This window comes from Aulostomus chinensis, chromosome 2, assembly GCF_037954235.1.
Source record: "Aulostomus chinensis isolate RoL2024-O1b breed Wild chromosome 2, RoL_Achi_v1.0, whole genome shotgun sequence".
NCBI classification, from domain to species: Eukaryota; Metazoa; Chordata; class Actinopteri; order Syngnathiformes; family Aulostomidae; genus Aulostomus; species Aulostomus chinensis.
Window position 1 is genome coordinate 29,947,714 of NC_141321.1, and position 20,241 is coordinate 29,967,954.

A 20,241-nucleotide genomic window follows, 5' to 3' on the forward strand; every position below is an offset into this window, starting at 1 on the left:
CCTTAGAAGGTACTCAGTTTACAAGAGGCTTCGTTTACAGGTATTTCTTATTGCTCTAAAAATTAAGTAATACATACGGCCTATAGACTTAGGTTTCATATTCAATATTTTAGGTTTTTTTTTTTAATTCTATTGATCGCTCACATTTTTTTCGTTTCTGTTCGTTTGAGCTGCTCTATATTTACCTGTTGTTGGATCAATAAACTTTATCTTGAAACAGAAAAAATATCGTATTATTCCTTGAATTTATAGAGAAAGAAAAAAAAAACACTTGGGAAAATTTAAGAAATCGGGATTTATTTTAAAAAAGGCATTGCATCATGACCTGATGACATTTTCTCCCAGATGAGTTTTTTGGGGGTTTTTTTTAATAGTTGTTCAGATTTTCCCCGAAAAAGTTGTGTTTAACTGGCACAGAGGATACACGAACACTGATTAAAGTTTGGTTTCATGAGGCATGATGAACAATGAGTCAGGTGTAACATGGACAATGGAAAACACTGTTTCAAGCTCCGTTGTAGAGCCGCCTTGTTCATTGTAGCAGCTACTCTGTATGCTGGCTGATCATTAAGACTATTTTTAGGAAAACAGAACCTATTTGTACTTAAACAATTACTTGATAACGATACAAGAATAACAGAGCGTTTGTTGGCTGCTGCAGCAACTTGCAGACAGACTCATTCACAAAGAAAAGCAACGTCATGCACCGGAGTGGTGCCTCGAAAAGTGTGCAATTAATGGGATGAAAACATTTCAGAGTTGGAGAAGCAGAGGAGAGGAGGTAGCGAGAGCGTGCTTGTTTCTCAAGGCAAAACTCCACTTTAGACTTACAAACTTGGCAGTAACTTCACCTCAAGGTAAGCACATTTGCTAGACTCAGTAATAATCCAATTAAAACATTATTCAAATGCTGTATATAATTGTAATTTGTATGAAATAGTTGAATAGTTCTGCCTTCAAGTCAATGAAATATGGGTCAAGAATTGGGGCGTTCCCGTCAAGACACAGCATTAACGCCTCTCCGCTCTATTTTAATGTTCCTGTATAAAGGTAAATATAGATTTTTTTTTTTATAACATTTACGTTGATTTATAATCAGTTGAGGACTGTCAAAGAAAACTTAACTGCCAAACAAAGTCGCGAAAATAATCAGATTCAACTTGATGTCTTTTCACAGCAAAATAACACGTCACAAAGTAAAATAATCAAGCATTATTTTGAGAAAATAAACTTTAAAACAAAGCAAGAACAAATGTCTACTACTAACATAATAAATACTTAATGGGTTCACAACAATCTTACCCCCCCCCCCCCCCCCCCAAACAGGAGACAGAATCTGTCCAACTTGTGTGATATCTTCACTTTTTCACCACCTTCTCCAGATAACCGATGAATCTCCTCAGGTTGACTTTGATGTTATCCAGCACGCAAAGCTGCTGAGGGCTGTACTTGCCTCTTCCTTCTTTCCGAATCTGAGGGAGAAAAAGAAATATTATACCTTTAAAAAAAAAAATAGATTGAGTCTCCCTTTTTACCCCCATTTGTCAAAGATGGAGGAAACTTGTAAAAGCAGCACAAGATTTTTGCCCTTAAACATTCCCAGATCTTGTTTCCTAATTCTGATGAGACCGTGGTTGGAAGCTTTATGGGAGAATAGCTAAGACTTCCTCCAAGCAAAGGCAGAAAAAGACAAGTCTGATGTCGGAGAGATCTCTGGTACCTTGGCCTTAAAGACAGGCTGAAGTGCCTTCAAAGCAGGTAAAAGCTGGATGTTTTTGGCTGCCGTCTCTGCCTCTTCTCCGTCCGCAAATACATCAAACAATGCGTCAAGGGCTTCCCCGTTCACAACCAGGTCGGCATCCTTGGTGGCGACTTGAAGTAAGGCGTTTCCAATCGTCTGCGGGGGCAAAGATTCTTAGAGGCAGAACAATCATTCCAAAAAAGGAACCGAAGAGAAACTGTACCTGAAGGGTTCCAGCGGTGCCCTTCTCCTTGGCTAATGTGTTGCCAGTGATGCCCAGAATGGCGACGGCGTTGACCCTCACGCTGGTAACATCACAGCGGGTGGCTGCTTCACTCAGGCTCATCAGCTGCTGGAGGGTTATGACCTAACAACAACGAGCACCCAGATACTGAGCTGTCCAAATAAAACACGAGCAACAGTGTTTTGTTTGAACTGGCGGAGTGTTTTTTGGGTTCTACATGTGACAGCTAATATTTCCAATGACATTGCGGAGTAATGGCACCCCAAGTTTATCTGCTCTTTGTTTTGATAGCCAGTTAGACAACACGTGATTGTTAGTCTTCTACGGTAACGGAGAGACGGCGGAGTGCAGTCTAAATCACACCAACACAATACATCGAATCAAGGTCAGCTACTGGAAATACATTTCACTTGATGTTAATTTCGAGTTGAGACTGCTAACCAGGTAAGAACTGCGATAATTGGATTTTGGACACAATAGATCGCAAAAAGAACCAATAGGTTCAGATAGAGAAAAGCCTGATGTAGGAGAGATCTCTGGTACCTTGGCCTTAAAAAGAACCAGTAGGTTCTATTTGGGATTCAAGTGTGATCCAGCATTTGGTGGTCTGACATCCTGATGCTCGAGTGCGACCTCTAGCGGCTGAGAATGTCACACACAGAACCTTCAAAAGGAATACAAAGTCTAGCTTCTGTGTCGCCTCTTTAGTTATTCGGTCAACACTGTCAGCAGACATGGCACAGAAACTAGAAGGGAACTCCAACTTCATGGCTTTAGATGGAAAATCTGAACAGGGAAATTATCTCAATGATGTCACCAGGGTCATCTTGATGAGGTCACCTGGGTTACTAAGACTAAGAGAAGAAAGATGTGGACGTCAACAAGGCAGCGGAAGTTTGAAGATGTTACTGAGTAGCGCGATGGCAAATGTATGATCCAACAATTGTGGAGTTTGACCCATTTCAGTCACGATCACTCTAATACAAAGATTTCAACCACTTTCTTTATCTTATCAAATCCTGGTGTGTTCTGTACCTGCGGGATATTTTTAGATGCTGTCATCTGAAGAAGAGAACGCATGGCACTGATGACGGCCTCCAGGAACTCCTCATCTTTAGGTATCTCTGGAAAAAGCATCAATTAACACATATAAATACTTTAATATTACAACTTAGTTGATTTTTCTGAACTGCTTATTTTCTATAACAATTAGAAATCTGGGAGGATCAATCTTAACATATATTGGCTTTTTTACCCATCACTTAATACCTTTCATCCCTATTTATCCAGAATCTAGATTATTTGACTGCACTTGTTCTTCTCTTATCGCACATGTACATTTATGAGGTACAAACTGCTAACAAACACAGGAATAATCATATGACAAATGTTGTTACAATAGTACAGCACAAATGTGAGACCTGCTGCACCAAAAACCAGTTTGGACAGGTGCTGTGCTGCTCCCTGCAGCGCTGCCGCCCCTCCCAGAGACTCGGCGTCCATCGTGGAGAGGATGCTATGGAGGCACGTCAGCGCTCGCGACTGCACTCGCTGCATTCTATTAGGAAGAGGGAAAGACAGCTTTTGTCCCAGTGTACTATCAAATCATAAAGTGCAAGAGAACCTTCGACACGTCTCATCAAGCTGAGGTTTCAGAGCCTAAAGAGAGAGGATTACTTTTTTATCAGGCTTCTCCAGTAGGGAGTCTGATGGCACACATCAACAGCTTCCTGTTGGGGGAACTCGGTCTTTTTGAGCACCTTGAATCAAGAGACAGAAATACAGTAACCGTCTTTGTGTTACAGAATGACACAAGAACAAAGTATTAAAACCAGGAAGTAATTTAGCATTGCTGAACTTTCGGCTTGCTTATCTCAAAATCCAAAAGGGTTTTTGGAAGGGTTTTCAAATAAAGATCACTTGATACTAGCTTAAAATTAACTTTCATTCAATGGAACAAAATACATCAGCAAATACCACACTTGTGAATATGGAAGCATTTATGAGTGGCTAATGAGACTACAAACATCCCATGGTGAGTCATGTCCCAGCGGACATAGTTGCAGTGGGACACTGGCTTTGTACTTTCAGCAATTGGATTTTAGCTTCCAAATTCATAATTCATGGTAGTAACAAAAACTCCAATGTATGTAACAATCACATGGGTGTTTGGTTGTGTTAGCATGGGGATGCCATCTTCCAGGCTATGTAGCAATAGCTACGTAGCACTCTTACATGGGTGTATGTGAGAGAGATCCTGGAATCCTGGAGAATAAACTGAACTTTTACCTTTTTTTTATGACGGCCATACTTTTAAGTGAGTACTTAAGGCAAAATATGCTAAAAAGTTAGCAACACTGATCACTGTCTCTGTTAGCATCCGTGAAACAGTTCCATCAAACGCCATGTGAGGAGTGACTGAGGAAGCATTTGCCTTTTCTGGGATGCTGTAGTTGATTAAAGCTCCGTGAACTTCTGCTGACAAACACAATGGAGACATTAGATTGGAGACGCCATCGCAAAGACCATCAGCCCCCATTTCACTCTCATCGCTGCTCGACGCCTCCTCCCACTCGTCGTCAGATGGATCTTAACAGATAAGCACACATATGATTGATCAGGGTAAGTCAAACTCCGCCACTGCAGGATGACAAACGGCTTTCCTTCGATGGAATCTTCATGTGTATCTTTTTCAAAGACAAACACACACTGGGCGGCCGTGTCACAGAAAATAATGGTAGATAGAGAACGTGCCCGGGGTGGACTGCTGTCTGTGCCCACAACACTCACCATCAGAGCAGCACATGTTGACGATGATCTCTAAGGACGTTTGCTGGGCTGTCAGCAAGGCCATTGCCTCCCTCAGCTCCTCCTTGCCCCTCTGGACAGAAATAACCAGCCATGTGAGTCAACAGCCTACCAAAACGATGACTGTTATCACTGTTATCACCCAGTCGAAGTCCAGCTGCCTGCTTTTAACAGTCAGACCCAAACATTTCCAGGTCCACGGTGTTGCTTTCGAGAGAGAAAGATGAGCTTCAAAGTGTGCCTATTTATTCAGTCTACGCACCTCAACTCTGTGTGTGTTGACAGTTTCACTCAATTTACATTTACTACACGCAAAAATAAAAGCTGGATTGAGGTAATCCTGTTGTATAACCAACAATATTACAGGGTATTAGGGAATGTCACTGTCGCCTGCATTCTTGGGGCTGTGACCGAGCTCGGCGAGACAGCTCGGGTTCGCCAAGGTCAGGTCTGGGTGAGGACTGAAATGGTGCTGGAAGCCAGAGGCTGGTTCCTGGTTGAACCTTGCTGACTGGGTGTCCCACATCTGCCCCCCCCCCCCCCCCCCCGGAACCCAAAATGCATGTCTGTCTGTGCCAGCCTGGCTAGCACAGCAGGATGACTCATACATCACCTTTTCACCTGGCGTCAACATGTGTTCGCAAAGAACACCACCGTATCACTTCTAGGTCATAAACCCAGACTGACACACACGCGCTATTAAAAAAATTTGCATCACTGGAAACATTTTAGCTAAGGAGGTTATGTTGTCAGTGGTATTTATCAGATTTGTATTTTACAAAGTTATATAAAAGGTATAAATCTGAACTTTAGTTCACATAGCGACTCTCCAATTGCCCTCAAGTTATCATTTAATTCAAAATGGATTCACTTTGTTTCAACTTTTTAAAAGTGTTCAAATTTGTTGTGGAACAGATCCCTTTTCCAGTGTTGTGCAGCAGTGGTGGTGGTATCCCCGGTTCTAAGTAGAAGTGAGACAGCGAGACCATGTGATGTCAATTCCAAGTCTAGCACACAGTCGACTTTAAGGAGCTCTTGACAGCATGTGCTTGCACTCATTCTTAAGTGCTGATTTGGAAAAAAGTGTGGAAGTATTTAACTGTTTGTTGAGAAAGACTCAGCAGCAAACTTCATGTTCAGTCTCCGGGGGTCGACACACTTGACTTCTACCAAATTAGCACTGGGAAAACGAGAGAGAACACTTACAGGCAAGAGGTCAGAGAAGTCGTTATCAACGGCTTTTCCATTCTTCTTGTGTTTTGGTGCTTCTTCCTCCTCGTCCATCTCCTCCACAGCAGCCTCTACTTGAGCCTGGTCTTCCAGGTCATGCACAGCTGCTGAGTTATGGCAGTTCGCCTCTTCTGCTTGTTTGAGTTCGGGGATCAGTGTACCTGCATCCAGATCCAGGCACTGGGACAAGGTGGCCAGGACAGCATTGAGGGTCTGAGCCTGACGGGCAACAGGAAGGCTGCTCTTCATGTTCCACAGTGTCCCTGCAGCAGGCAGGCACGAACATTCAAAAATACTGCGATTCAATCGACTGCAGTGCCTGAGCAGGGTATCTGGGTCACACAGACTCAATCAAGGCTCAAATTTCTCATCATCACCCTCCCTCCTTATTTTGATAAGTCAACTTTTGTCTACACACATAATGTCACTTTCAAGTTTCACTTTTCTACATTTTGGAAAAGAAAGCGGTATGACAAGTGACCAAAAGTACCTGCAGCCAATGTTCTGAGGAGTGTGTGTGCCATGCCAGGCTGAGACGACAGAAGCACATTCTCCAGGGCTCCCAGCACAGCAGTGTTCATGCTACATAGCAGCTCTGGGTTATCCTCAGTCACAGTGTGCAAACAGTGTGCTGGGGGTGGCACAGAGGGGAAAAAAAGACTCTTCAACACACACTTCAGAAACCAACACAGTTACAGGTTTGACTGGAACTTTTAACGGAATGGAGACTTCTCAAAGCTCCATTTAGAAAACGAGACTTGAGCAGAAGTGGTGAGGACGTGTAACACTAACCGATCAGTTCACGCTTTCAAAGTCATTTCTGTAACCACACTCATACATGACAGAGCTGGGAGGGTTACACATTGTCACCATACCAAAAATAGCAAAAGCTACACAACCGTACGATGATTCATCGCAGAAACTGCCCCGAGGAGAAATGTTTACAGGAAGTATTTAATGATAAATTCATCTTCATTTGTGTTTTCCTTCACTTGGGTACATGGCATTTCTACAATTGAAAGTGTGGTTTTTTTGTTCATAAAGGGAGGTAATAATAGAGGGCTCCATTCAGCACCTTTACAACAGGAACACCTTGTCGTGCAGGGCATCACTTGCACCTACCGGCAGATATGGCCAGTTCCACATTGTGCGGGTGTCTCTCCAGACACTGGACGACCACGTCGAGAAGGCATGACTTGTTGAACACCGAGAGCGCCAGGATGCTGCTCTCACTGGCAGGATGACATAACAAGTAAACACACAGAAAACACATGATGCATCATCTTGGGGCTAATAACTGTCGCAACAGAGACGCCAACAGGGTGGAGTAGGAGTGGATCACGATGGTAACAACGGGCTAAACAAGGCTAGAATGTCGTCACACCGAAAGCAAAGCAGGAAGCTGGTTGAAATGAGTTCATGCATCCGTGACGTAAGGAATGATCTCATTCTCTGGTATCACTGACCAGAGCTGTTCTTTCATATTTCCACCAAATCTCACTACCTACTGCCCTTACAGCCACATCCCTAGCTTCATATTTTTATTTTCAACCCTAACCCTGAAGCTAATGGAGACCAACAACAACAAACTGTCCAATATATCAGTTTATCGACCTTTAACGGTTGAACTGGTTCACAGTTGCAACAAACCACGAGTGTTTGTGTACACACACGGCTTGATAAATATTCCATGAATTATACTGGGAGACGTGTCCGAACAGCGTGGCTGTTGTCACTAGTCAGTCTGACAGCGAGTCACTGAAAGGGAATTCACACTTTTCGGTTCAAGTATCACTTTAAATTGTGGTGGCTCTAATTTAAATGACTTCCTCTAAATTCTGGTCATGATCGAATGCAAATGAAGCCGCACTGATGAAAAGTTGCAGGTCTCACCTGGAAATACTTTTTTTTTTTTAAGGCGTCTCAGAGTAGCAAATAAAAAAGAAAAGCACCCAGAACAGAACGGCTACTGGTTCAAAGAGCGCCTTGATTAATACAGTGACGTGTTCATGACCCACTGCTGCCACCACGACCGCCTGCATTACCACAGATTCCACAGTAGGTTCACAGCTTCGTTGGCTACATCCTCCACCGGATTCTTCTGGTCTTTCATCAGCACGGTAGCACCATCAAAACCAGCACAGCACTGGGAAGACAACCAGAGTGTTGCCGTTAAAATTCTAACAGCATGTTATGAGTGCCGCGTGGTTGAAAGCGTTGTCCCTCCTGACGGTCAGCATGCTACCAAAGACCTTCCTCAAGGTCAACTGTGAGTCTAACTGTGAATACTGCTGGTGTGGAAGCCCAGCTATGTGCTGAGGATATAGTTAGCCTGCTGTGATAGCTGCTGACGGGGTGGGAAAGTGAAGTAATGGGGTGAGCTAGAAGCATCGTCGGAGCTCACCTCTCGAAGCAGCGCTGTCAGAGGAGTCATGACATCGTGCTTCACCATGTCCTCGCAAACCTCCTGACCTCCGCATGCACTCAGATTTCTGTCAGGGAGAGGAAGACGTACACTCATCATCCAGAGTGAGGAGGTTTCCTGTCAGGTTGGACGCCGGCACAGTAACAAGTGTTGAGTGAGGAGGACGATGGTGGTGACGGCTGTCTTTTGACTCCCGCCAGGGAGGTTACGTTTTAGCTGTCTGGAGGTTTGTGTGACTGTCAGTAGGATAAAACAGACACTATCAGGACGACTTTCACGACACTTGGTGGAGGGGAGGAGTGGGAGCCAGAAGAAACCATTACAGTTTGGGATTTTTTTTCCCACTGACTTTTAATTTTTCATTCATTTCTAGGGGAAAAAAGCATGGACTGTGCAGTGAAGTGTTAAATGTACAGCAGATCCTTATGACAGTGCCTGATTTGAGAGAGTTTGAGATTTGTGCAGAATGAAGAAACAACACGCCACATTTACCATACAACAGTATAAATTGATATAAATGTGTATGTGTTTTCATTATGTGCTGACACAAGAATAACATCAATCATCATAACTTCTCTGTCCTGCTGAGGCCAAAACTTTCACTGTAGAATGGCGCCGCCTACAGGACTGACGCGTGTACTGCCTCCCACGTGATGCACGTTGCTGTACACACGCTGTACTCTGTCCTGAACTGGAGAAATGTGAAAATCCATTACAGTCCAACTGATTTGAGTTGCGTCTTTTTATCTGCGGTTGGTGACCTTCAAAGAACTGCATCTGGATCGCTGCTGCTGCTGCTTCCAACTTTGATTTTGACATTATTTAATTGCAGTAAAAGGATCAAAATAATGATGAAGTAACGACATCTTAAGACAGGTTTGTATGGATTACCTGTCAAGTTCTTTTGGATTTGCAAACAAACTGCGTGCCGATTCCGACATGATTCATGTAACAAACGACTTAATACAACAGATTGGATATCAGAATGATGTCACTGATTTGTGTTTCATCCCACATTCTGTTGCTTGCTTTGGAATGTGAAACCACTGTAACGTAACTTGAGCCACGTCACCAATCTACATACAACTCAAATACTTTTTTTTTTCTGGAATAATTTCAAATTGAAAGCGCTTATGTATCTGTTTTGATCTATTTAAAAAAGAAGTGCAGTGTAATTTGCTTTACAAATAAGGCCAACAGTCATGACAATAGGAAAGAAAAGAGCATGACAGTCAGAATCTGCAGCCGTGCATCTCTGCTCCTGACAGATAAAACAAATTAGTTTACAAAGATTTCAGGAATTTAGTCCCGATACGCTTCAATTTGCCATAAGTGACAAATGTGATCAATGACATAAATGGTAAATATGTCAAAACAGCTGGTGATGAATCAATGAACTGCTGCAACTCTCCTGTCTTAAATTGTTCTCTTCACAGACTGAGGCTTGTATCATGCTTGCTACCTGAGGTAGAAATTCAAATGTCTCAATTGTAAAGTATAAAAAAGTATCTGACTGAATTGGAACAATTAGATGTAGCTGTGATGGTGCATCCTCCCTCAAACCTCCACCTACACGGGTACAAAACCCACCTGAGCGCCCCGGCAGCAGTCTCTCTGACGGCCAGGCTGCCGTCCAGCAGCATGGGGCCCAGCCGCCTGACTGCATCCCTCTGGAGGAAGCCCGGGATGGTCTGACTCTGCTGCACCACCCGGGAGATGCTGGCACACGCGAACTCCCGCACGTCTGCGCTGGGACTCTCCAACTGCGGGAGGAACAGTATGAATAACATGACATCACCTGTTTTAGACTTGAGCGGCAAAGAATGAAGAAACACGACAGCTGAGATTACGCGGTGGACAGAAGGCGAACTGGCTGTCAGCGAGTTTGACGACAACAATTAAAAAGTCCGACCGCGAGTTTGTTTGGCCAACTGAGGCTCGCGGTGACAACCATCGAACCGCATCCATCGCCTCACCGTCACTTCACGTATTCACACAGGAATTTAACCCAAGAATTCTAAAAAACGTTGGTGTGGAAAACTGCGCTCCTACTTTCTCCAACAACTCCGCAGCTGGACTGTCGTCATCACCGGGCTCTTCCTCCTCCTCGGCCGCTTCCTTCACGGTGTTCACCGGCAAACCGACGGCGTTGAACTGCGGCCGTTTAAATTTAGTGGTTTTACTTTTTCCCATTTCTCTCCCTGTTAAAGTGCGAGATGTGGCGTCTCTCCAACCGGGTACACACGGGTTTCTGCAACCAAACCGCAAACACACTCACACAAACACACAGTAGTCGGAGGCCATGTGGAAGATTTTACATGCCGTAAAGGGGTCATTGCTAACAGAAAGCAAGCAAGCTGTCGCAAAAACGTTGACGAAATCACACTCAGATTAAACTGAGATCAAAATCAATTTTAAGTTATGATCATTAACTTTTAAAAAGTTCCAAATGCAATGAATCAACACATGTAAATTGAAATAAAACAAAAAAGTTTTTTTTCACCAGGAGTATTTATTAGGTAAATAGTTTTTTTTAAAATAGAAACATTTAGATAAAATACATGTTCAACATCAGAAACAAATAAACGCATCAGATCTCATACAGCATGAGTCAGACTGATCCAGAACTGTGCGAGTAGATCAGCAGCTTCAACCACGACATCAACACAGCTACACAGTTAAAAAAAAAGGCCCGATCTCGCCACTTCCTCTCCGCTCCAAAATACATCGTGACAACGAAATCTGCCTTGGTCCTGTTCATCCAGTTGGATGAAGCAAGACAGTGAGATGTCCATCAGTGGGTACCAACACAGACCAGACACACCGCCTGACCACCACACGCAAGCTTATGGTTACTGGATGTTGGGTCGTGGTTTTAGAATCAGTTTCCCCGTCTGTGAAGAGACGTAAAGAACGAGTGTCAATGAGTTCAAACAAACGATTCGAAAAGACAAGACCACCAAAGACATTTCTTCTTCTTTAGAGGCCCTGACAGGTGGCAATAATAAGGAGGAAACATGGGGGGGGGGGGGTAACCTAATTAAAATGAGCAAAATTTGAAACATTCCTGAATGATGGTGATTCACATGCTGTGTTAGGGTGTGAAAAACCGAAAAAATATAAATCATAGAAATAAAGAAGACGCATTAACTCACATCGTCACAGGACATGTTGTACTCTGCTAAAACTGTCCGACAGCGGGCAGCGATACTGAAGGGGCAAAGGTCAAAGATGTTAACCAGTGATTTAAACATGTCCGAATAACGACACTCTTTCTTTGGTGTGAAAGAACTTTGTGCAACAAAATTGTTGCTACGGGACTTCATAAGAACGGCAATAAGGAAGAAGGATACATTGATGGTGCCACAACTCGTTTGTGTATCCCAGCAAAGAAGAGCGCTATGAGGGTGATGCAGCTGATGGTGAAAAAAGGATGATTCCACAGTGATGAAAAGAAAGAGACCTGCCGAACACGAGAAAGAAAGAAATACAGTAATTAATCAAATTTAACTAATCAAAGGGTTTACACTTTTTTTTCTTCCATCACCTTCCTACGCGTTCAAGGGAAATTTGTATGACCATACATTCACCGAAGCACAAGGAGAAATCCTTTACTAGAATTTACAGTGCACAATCCAATACAATGTAAACATTTATCAAAGTAATTCTATATTGATAAGATATTTTCCAAAGTTTAACTGAACCATAAATACCCATATTTGCAGGTAAACTGTGAAGCAAATTTTCACAACGCAACCCAAAATGTTGAGCTTTATTTACTTTTCAGAAATCTTTACGGGGCAGGGAAAAAAAGTGATTTTTAAAATCCATGACTTTTCCAGGATTTCTTCTTGAATCATCAATATCATTTATCAACAACGCAAGACAATCAAGACAACGGTGACTTTCACAGCTCCCGTTTATAGAGGAAGCTACGTCTGATACAGCAGAACATTAAAACACAGCTTGTCGACGTAGCAGTGCTTCAAAAGGAAGACTGACACCAAACATGCTGGTACATACCTTCTGTGTGTCAGGGTCTATCAACCAGTTCCAAGCACCAGTAGCCGTACAGACAGACACCACTATCAAAATCACTGAAACCAGACAAATGAGAATTCGGCTCAGCGCTACAACCTGAAAAGTACACGTTCACTTCTACATCTAGAAAGTGTAACTATGCCTGCACCAACATGAACATCGTCTTGAGTCTCCTGGTATTCATCACGTCGATGCCAAATTGATTAGACATTCACCAATAAATTCAATACACTTTAAAATTTAAAGTCCTAGAGGATCTTAAAACTGCTCTGATGACGTACAAAATCATTAACTTCCATATGGCGCCCAGAAATTGTTAATTAAAGAGAGCCAGTGTGAATCTAGATGATGTCCATGTAAAAAAGAGAAATGTATAACAACCAACATAAAACATAAATTTGTATCCGTTAAAGTGCTGAACTCCTTCATTTCTGTTTTGCAGAATTGTTTTGTTGTACATAAATATGCAAGGAAGCTAAAGATAGGCAACTACAAGCTACTACTTTGGCCTACAGCTTATCAGTCATTTGTTGTTTTTTGTATTCTTGCCTCCTATGAATATTGCCCCAATAAGAAAACTGAAAACCGAAATAAATTCAGTTTCCCGAGAACCCATATCTTGATACTTACTTCTCCACCTGCCTGTGGCAGGTTGCAAACAGGAGACATACTCTGTCAATCTTCTCTCAAACGCCTTCAGGTCTGGCAACAGATACAAGCACACGAAGATACAAAACAATGTATAGTTCAATGAAGTTTTAATTCAAAAAGAGTAAGTAGCTGTACAACCTGGCAACATAGGGACGGTCTCTATCAAGGGAAACTTCTATCTACTGTGTGTCCTGTCATTTATAGAGTACAAAAATCTATGTCAGCCTCCGTTGAAAAGCTCAGCTTGTTTCAGTCACTATCTGCTCGTCTAACGCAGGCATGCTAAAATATACCATGTTTGCTAGTCATTTCACTGAGAATACGACAGTACGTCATGCCGACACCAAGTGTAGTCTAACTACGTATCATAGAGCTGACAGTGCTGCCAAGACAATAGATTAAGACATGTTTGACAATATGGATCAATACAAAACATGCGTCCGAGCAGCGGTCCACTGTCAGTTACAATGCTAAATGCTAAATGCAACCTAGCCGGCTAACTTCAACGCCAATTCCGACTTGTGAATCTCATTTCAATATGTCTGTTGAAACTCTTTCAGATATAAAAGTGAAGACGCTAAACGAAATGGGTAACAAATGAAAGAGTGGTCATTTAGGTTGTTAACTGTGCACCTTCGGCCTGTTCCAGGGAATTCATGTCTAGTCTTCGTCCCAGCAGCCCGTGTGAACACCTACTGCTTCCCCAACGGCTGATGGGCAGGTAAAACTGACCAATCAAATTCATCTGCGTATTCAGCTCTACGGTGATAGGTGACACTCCAAGCTAATGTCCCGCCTTCCAATCTATTGTCCAATGAGAAGCCGGAACTGGCCCACGGGCTCTAGATAGCGCTGTTTTTCGGGTTCAGTTTGAGGAATAAGGTCAGCCTTGATTTTTGTGGCAAACCATTTTACAATAATCAACAAATAACTTTTCCCAAATACAAATGATATAGTAGCACTCTTGAAATAATCGTTAAGTTGTTTTTGCTGAATGATTGACAGTCTTAGCTTTTTGAGGCACTGTATTTATTCATGCATGTATATATGGCTGACAATTCATTTCTAAGACAAATTAAATGCATGTTACAACTTATTTTCATCATTCTCAAATTCAGAAAATGTATTCCATCCTTGAGATCTTGTAGTGTCCTTTTCATCAACACTCAGCGCATGAGCATCATTTACAAATTACAATGTCATTTTTACCTCACTTATTCCCTTCCCTGTACAGTGAGCAATGCCACTCCGGTAAGAATTTCCTTTTCTTTTTTTTTCTTTTCTTTTTTTCAAATTTGGCCAATAAAAGTGCTTCTGATTTTGATTTGAAGCATCATGTTTTAAACAGTTATTTCTTCAACACGCTGCTCTACCAGGTCAACGATATCTGTAATACAAATGCAGGACAAAACAATACAGTTACATGGTGTGTTTCGTCAGATTGTGTAGCATGTCTTTTTGTCAGAAAGTTGCACTTTGTTCTGCAGTTTTACATTAAACTTCTCCCAAAGAAGGCGCTCTATCTCATCATCTGCTACATTCCTCATGTCAAAGACATCAGCACCTTCCTCAGGTTTGTAGGTGACCTCGCTGTAGATCCAGCCAACGAGGACTCTGAATCCTGAGGGGTTTTGCAAAGCGCAGATGGACTTGTTGGTGAACAGCGAGCGCGGATCCGTCTGAAGTTTGTCACTTGTATCAAAGAAATTACTGATTTCACGAGGCTCCAAAGTGAAGCAGTAGATCGGATTTGTTAACTTCCTGTCCACCAGACTCGATTTGGCAAAGTCTGGATTGAGAACCTCAAGCTTTCTGCCCGTTTTCTCCAGCACCCAGACATCCCCCTTCTCAATGAGACGAAAGACACCTGCTCCCTGAGGTTGGTCCTTTCCAGAGATCAGCTCCAGAGGCTCCCAAATTTGAGAGGACACCCCGAAGCTCACATCTGCTAGGTAAGCCTTTCCATCAATGACAACCTTGATGATGAGATGAGCTTCTAAGGCTGGGAAAACTTTGGTGTCTCTGTCGAAAACTCTCGAGCCCAACATCGTTGTGTCATAGCCCAATTCTCTCAACGCCCAGTTAAACAGGAAGTTGCTCTCTAAGCACCACCCCCCGCGGCTGCTTCTCACTATCTTGTTATAAATGACCTCCAAGTCCATGACGTTCCTCTCGCCACAGTGAATGCTGAGGTTTTCAAATGGGACTGACATGACGTGCTGTTTGTGGATCAGCGTCATGGTTGCAAGATCTGGTTTATCATATGAGCCATGGAACCCAATCCTTTGGAAGTACTCCTGCAGATTCATCTTGCCTGCAAAAGACATATTACATGGCTTTAAACCTCATTCCTGAAGCATTTACAATGACATTATACCTGTTCATGCTTAATGTGTGAAGACTGTATACCAGAATAGGCTACTAGTTTATGTATTTATTTTTGTTTTGTGTCATCCTTGTTATCCTTATGATCCTTATACCGGAAATGTTATTGTTTTATATAATTCGTGTCGACAATAAAACATCTCTTAAATAGATCTTTAAAATGCGTACGATTTGAATAACTGCACATGAAGGCTGTGGAAGCATTATTCTTATTACTGTGAGACTGACAGCAAACGTGTATTTACAGCTGCAGGAACCTTGAACTGGAAATTCCCTGTCTGATCCACCGCAGGCCAGTAAGTCAAAAAAAACAAAACAACAGTCACCAAAACAAAAAAACGGAGTTGCAGTGTTGGCAGCTTCACGATCTTTATCCGTATTTTGTTGCACCTCTGATTAAATCTTGGATCTCACCTGGAATCGAGCGAAAAAGCAGTTAAAATAACTTTTAACTTACCGACAACGACGTAGAATACTTTCAGCAACTGGTGTCGTAGTGAGGAATTAGGAGAATAATTTGACGTAGCGTTTCCTGGATTCAAATGTTGTAGTACGCGCACGTCGCCGCTGGAGGGAGTAACCACACACGCACAAACATTCCATTTGATCAAAGTAAAATATTATTTCTTATTAGTTTTCCGCATTGAAAAAAAAACCTCACCAATAAATTAAAAAAAAATTGATGTGGATAAAGAGCAGGCAGCGGGAGAGGGTAAACTCTTCTCATTCAGTCACCCAGGATGAGCAACTGGACGTGCAGGTTTTTTTTTTTTATTTTTATGACGTGATAAGTGTGTGTATGTAAAGAATTTAATGAACAATTATATGAATTTAATCATGTATTTGTATGATCCTTATTATATTAAAGCGGAAGTTGTATTGTTGTTGTAATGTAAGAATGACGCCAACTTCCGGCTGCAACTTTCAAAACAACGCCAGTCAACACTTCGAATGCTTTTACTACGACTTCTACTACTACTACTACTGCTACTACTACTTCTAACACAACTTAATTATTTTAATCTGCTTTTTTTCTCTCAAAGAAATTCTGCAAGAGAAGAATGAAAAAACGATAAAGATTGAACAACAAAACTAAATTCTTCATAGGATTTCTAAATTTGGCTTCAAGATTTGTATATTCTTATAAAAAGCCAATATTATTTGACTTGAAATCCATAATTATACAGGCTAAATGAGCAGTGACAAACAGAAAAATAGTAAACAAGAAGGACCAGGAGAGAGGAAATACAACAAACAATTATGTTGCAAATTATGAATTTATAATAAAAAATTAATGCACATATATCACATTTTAATTCCTAATGGTGTTAAAATTATTCAAACCGTTTATGTTATATTGTGAAAACCAAGTGCCTACGGTTCCTTTGGGTTTTTTTTGTTTCCGTACATTCACTTGACGCTACTTACACTTTTTGCGTAAACTGCGTAGAAACAAGCACGTACCCCTCCGACCCGAGGAAGCGAACACTCTGGCGCTTTCCCGCTGCTGCTCCAGCCTTGAAGAGGGGATATTCAACAGGCGTGTCACTCGTCCTCTACTCGTTTATTCAGAGGTTCGTACCGCCGGGTAGACGCGGATTTTAAGTAGTTTACAGCCTTTATTTCAACGACTGTGAGCCCGCGTCACACCGCCGTGTTGCCCGGTATCCCGAGTTACACTTTACGCAAAACAAAGTATGCTAGACTGTTCGTAGCGTTGCGGTTATATTTGTATGATAAAATAAACTGCTCTGCGACATATTAGCAAAAGGTTAATAACACGCAGAGTTTAATAACTGAAATATAAAGCTGGGGAACTAAAAGCTTGTTGCTTGTAGACATTTCATATATGTATATATTTTTTTTTACTTTTTGTGTAGCCTCAGCACACTTTTAACATTAACAAGAATGTTGTAGTTATACACACAGGTGTTTTAACACATTACTTGTCTTTTAATTCCGTCAACTTCTAATCTTTACTTACAAACACAGATTCGCCCTCCTCCAATGGGAACCACACGTACCGACACGTTTTTAATTACTGGGGGATGTGGATACTTTGGATATCGGTAAGATCATTTTCATGTTGATTTACTGTTGAAGTTGTATGTCTATTTTATGTATTATGTGTATACATTGAATCTTAAACTCCAAAAAAGATTGTAATGTAGTCAGTAAACCTGCAGTAGCGTTGCCTCCTGCAACAACAACCCTTCTCCACAAGGAGGCGTCACCACACTATGAGTTAGATTTGAGCCCGTCTTGTTCTTAGAGATGTATTGTATTACTACTATATATAAGTTTGTCTTTACAAGGAGATGTGTATGAATGCCTTACATGAAGATGTGCTCATATGGACTACCACCCCCCATCCCCCCATCCCCCCCCCCCCCCCCAGCCTGGCATGCTCCCTACATAAAAAAGGAGCCAAAATCATTCTGTTCGACACAGTCCATCCAGACTGCCATGTGCCTGAGGACATTGTGTTCGTGAAGGGAGACGTACGTAGCTACACAGACGTGGAGAGCGCCATCGCTGCGGTGGACTGCGTTTTCCACATTGCTTCCTATGGCATGTCTGGCAGGGAGCAGCTGAACCGGCGTCTGATTGAGGCGGTGAATGTTCAAGGCACACAGAACGTCCTAAAGGCCTGCGTGGAGCACAAAGTATCCCGGCTGGTTTACACCAGCACCTTCAATGTGGTGTTTGGAGGCCAGGTGATAGAAAACGGAGACGAAAGCCTCCCTTATCTGCCTCTCCATCAGCATCCTGACCACTACTCCAGGACCAAGTCTCTAGCTGAGATGGCGGTGCTGGAAGCCAACGGCACTGCACTCAGGGACGGCTCTGGGCTGCTGAGGACCTGCGCCCTGCGTCCAGCAGGCATCTACGGGCCTGGAGAGCAGAGGCACCTGCCCAGGGTCGTTGGCTACATAGAGAAAGGGATCTTCAGGTTTGTTTATGGGAATCCCAGCAGCCTGGTGGAGTTTGTCCATGTGGACAACCTGGTGTCAGCACACGAGCTGGCTGCTGAGGCTCTGACCACACAGAAGCAACACCGCTCTGCTGGCCAGGCCTACTTTATCTCCGACGGACACCCTGTCAACAATTTTGAATTCTTCAGGCCTCTAGTTGAGGGCTTGGGTTATCCTTTCCCCAAGCTGCGCCTCCCCATCTCTCTCATTTACTTCTTCGCCTTCCTCACAGAAATGATCCATCACCTGGTTGGCCCCTTCTATAACTTCCAGCCACTGCTGACACGTACAGAGGTGTATAAAACTGGAGTGACACATTACTTCAGCATGGAAAAAGCCAAAGCAGAGCTGGGTTACGTTCCCCAGGAGCACAACCTGGACGAGGTCATCCAGTGGTTCAGAAGCAGGGGCCACGGGAAGAAGCTGCGAGGTTCCGCCCTCACTCAGACGCTACTACAAGCGCTGTTTGTCGCTGCGTCGGTGGCTCTGTGTCTCTCGTTTCTTCCAGTCGTTGGCAGCTGATAAGCTGCAGAGGCAAAAAAATATCAACTTTTCCAAAATGTTACCGTAGGTGAACGAGTTCACAACCAGCTCGTCCACAAGTTTTCACCAGGCGTGCACCGATACAGCAGCTGATCCTCACCTTGTTGATGGCCGTCGGCACAAATGACGGCGGTGACAGTGGCCAGCATTTGTTTTCATGCAAAAGGTTATTTCAGATATGGTTTCATGAACATTTAGGATTGAATTTGTAATCATATGTGGTTTGATAAAGGGCCAAATAACTTTACAGTCGTTGTTTTTTTATGATTCATTTTTGAAACATCCACGTCATATCACTTTTGAATTTCACAATCGGTGCATCCTTAGTCTTAATATCACAAACGTCACGCACATCTTTTGTTCAAAACGGTGCCCAAATTTTAAAACGCTGCTCTTTTTTAACTCAGAAAAATGTGTTTTTAAAACTTTCTGTGTGGTCCTCTAGCACAGATCATGAGACAAGGTCATCGTTTACTCTCTGAAATGTCTTCATTTTACATCTCATCGCCGTCACTTTAGAAACTATGTATCATGCACTACCTCTTCTTCCACAAGGGTTCCATTTCAGATGAAAATATCCGGGTTCAAAATCAAACTAATGCCCGGCAGTGTTAACCTGCTCAGTATAATGTTCATGACCATTGAATCTTCTGGGATTACTTTTGTAATTCGTGGTGCTGTTGCTGGATTATACTGGGGTGTGTTCCAAATATCTCTTCCACTCTTGACAAAAATATTGAGAGACTGTCTGTTTGGAACTGTTTTAAAATTAAACATTTAAAAACAAAAAAAAAAGGTCTACACGTTGCTACGATGTTTGATTTTTCATTCATAGATTCTTTTTTTCTTTTCTTTTTTTTTTACTTACACACACCCTCAAAATGTACAGACACAACTTGAAATAAAATTACAATTTTTTTTATTTTTTTTTTACACATTATGGACACATTTAAATTAAACAGGTAAAAAGTATTCTATGCCATCACAGTCACATATGCAGGTCATCGTGAGACGAACAACAGTTCCCTCAGCTTTTATTTGCTTTCCCTCTGAAATGGGTCACAAACTTAAAAGTCAGAGTCAGTTTTATGGACATAGTACAAGTACAAGGAAGTTTTGCATGTAGCCAGAGTGCAAACTAGAATAGTGCTGACAGAGTTGATGTACCAAAAGAGTATCGAGTGTATAAACGGGTGCA

The 20,241-nt window shown here is 42.4% G+C and overlaps 4 protein-coding genes across 5 annotated transcripts; 1 reads left to right on the plus strand and 3 right to left on the minus strand.

The window, feature by feature from the left end:
• Positions 1–258: 258 nt before the first annotated feature.
• heatr3 (HEAT repeat containing 3) lies at positions 259–10,774 on the minus strand. The gene is made up of 15 exons (XM_086195626.1): positions 10,501–10,774; positions 10,039–10,211; positions 8,428–8,515; positions 8,069–8,169; positions 7,146–7,255; positions 6,514–6,654; positions 6,000–6,286; positions 4,776–4,866; positions 4,420–4,574; positions 3,663–3,745; positions 3,407–3,543; positions 3,021–3,109; positions 1,965–2,108; positions 1,721–1,897; positions 259–1,472 (listed from the first exon to the last, which is right to left on the minus strand). The coding sequence occupies exons 1-15, from the start codon at positions 10,639–10,641 to the stop codon at positions 1,359–1,361; spliced, it is 2,031 nt and encodes a 676-aa protein (XP_086051752.1). The 5' UTR covers positions 10,642–10,774; the 3' UTR covers positions 259–1,358.
• Positions 10,775–10,949: 175 nt separating this feature from the next.
• On the minus strand, positions 10,950–13,885 carry cnep1r1 (CTD nuclear envelope phosphatase 1 regulatory subunit 1). The gene is made up of 6 exons (XM_086189360.1): positions 13,774–13,885; positions 13,120–13,191; positions 12,472–12,545; positions 11,802–11,911; positions 11,604–11,658; positions 10,950–11,342 (listed from the first exon to the last, which is right to left on the minus strand). Exons 1-6 carry the CDS (start codon positions 13,883–13,885, stop codon positions 11,301–11,303), a joined length of 465 nt encoding a protein of 154 aa, XP_086045486.1. The 3' UTR covers positions 10,950–11,300.
• Positions 13,886–14,566: 681 nt separating this feature from the next.
• LOC147269695 (arylamine N-acetyltransferase, pineal gland isozyme NAT-10-like) lies at positions 14,567–16,112 on the minus strand. The gene is made up of 2 exons (XM_086189344.1): positions 15,983–16,112; positions 14,567–15,454 (listed from the first exon to the last, which is right to left on the minus strand). Exon 2 carries the CDS (start codon positions 15,447–15,449, stop codon positions 14,577–14,579), a length of 873 nt encoding a protein of 290 aa, XP_086045470.1. The 5' UTR covers positions 15,450–15,454; positions 15,983–16,112; the 3' UTR covers positions 14,567–14,576.
• Positions 16,113–16,946: 834 nt separating this feature from the next.
• sdr42e1 (short chain dehydrogenase/reductase family 42E, member 1) lies at positions 16,947–20,165 on the plus strand. 2 transcript variants are annotated; one of them, XM_086189333.1, is made up of 3 exons: positions 16,947–17,099; positions 17,518–17,594; positions 17,924–20,087. In XM_086189333.1, the coding sequence occupies exons 2-3, from the start codon at positions 17,533–17,535 to the stop codon at positions 19,020–19,022; spliced, it is 1,161 nt and encodes a 386-aa protein (XP_086045459.1). In that variant the 5' UTR covers positions 16,947–17,099; positions 17,518–17,532; the 3' UTR covers positions 19,023–20,087. The 2 variants fall into 2 exon arrangements, with proteins under 2 accessions (XP_086045459.1, XP_086045447.1); XM_086189321.1 differs by having other exon boundaries at positions 17,085–17,220; positions 17,924–20,165.
• Positions 20,166–20,241: the final 76 nt, after the last annotated feature.

Coding starts and splice junctions, on each gene's coding strand:
- heatr3 (XM_086195626.1), bottom strand. CDS start 10,641: ATGGGAAAAAGTAAAACCACTAAATTTAAACGGCCGCAGTTCAACGCC. Junction 3,746..4,419: donor ACTACAGCATCCCAGAAAAG/GCAAATGCTTCC, acceptor TCTTGATTCAAG/GTGCTCAAAAAGACCGAGTT. Junction 3,544..3,662: donor TGGAGAAGCCTGATAAAAAA/GTAATCCTCTCT, acceptor TCTTCCTAATAG/AATGCAGCGAGTGCAGTCGC.
- cnep1r1 (XM_086189360.1), bottom strand. CDS start 13,885: ATGAATTTGATTGGTCAGTTTTACCTGCCCATCAGCCGTTGGGGAAGC. Junction 11,912..12,471: donor TAGACCCTGACACACAGAAG/GTATGTACCAGC, acceptor CGTGTTCGGCAG/GTCTCTTTCTTTTCATCACT. Junction 11,659..11,801: donor CGAGTTGTGGCACCATCAAT/GTATCCTTCTTC, acceptor TTGCCCCTTCAG/TATCGCTGCCCGCTGTCGGA.
- LOC147269695 (XM_086189344.1), bottom strand. CDS start 15,449: ATGAATCTGCAGGAGTACTTCCAAAGGATTGGGTTCCATGGCTCATAT.
- sdr42e1 (XM_086189333.1), top strand. CDS start 17,533: ATGGGAACCACACGTACCGACACGTTTTTAATTACTGGGGGATGTGGA. Junction 17,595..17,923: donor TGTGGATACTTTGGATATCG/GTAAGATCATTT, acceptor CCCCCCCCCCAG/CCTGGCATGCTCCCTACATA.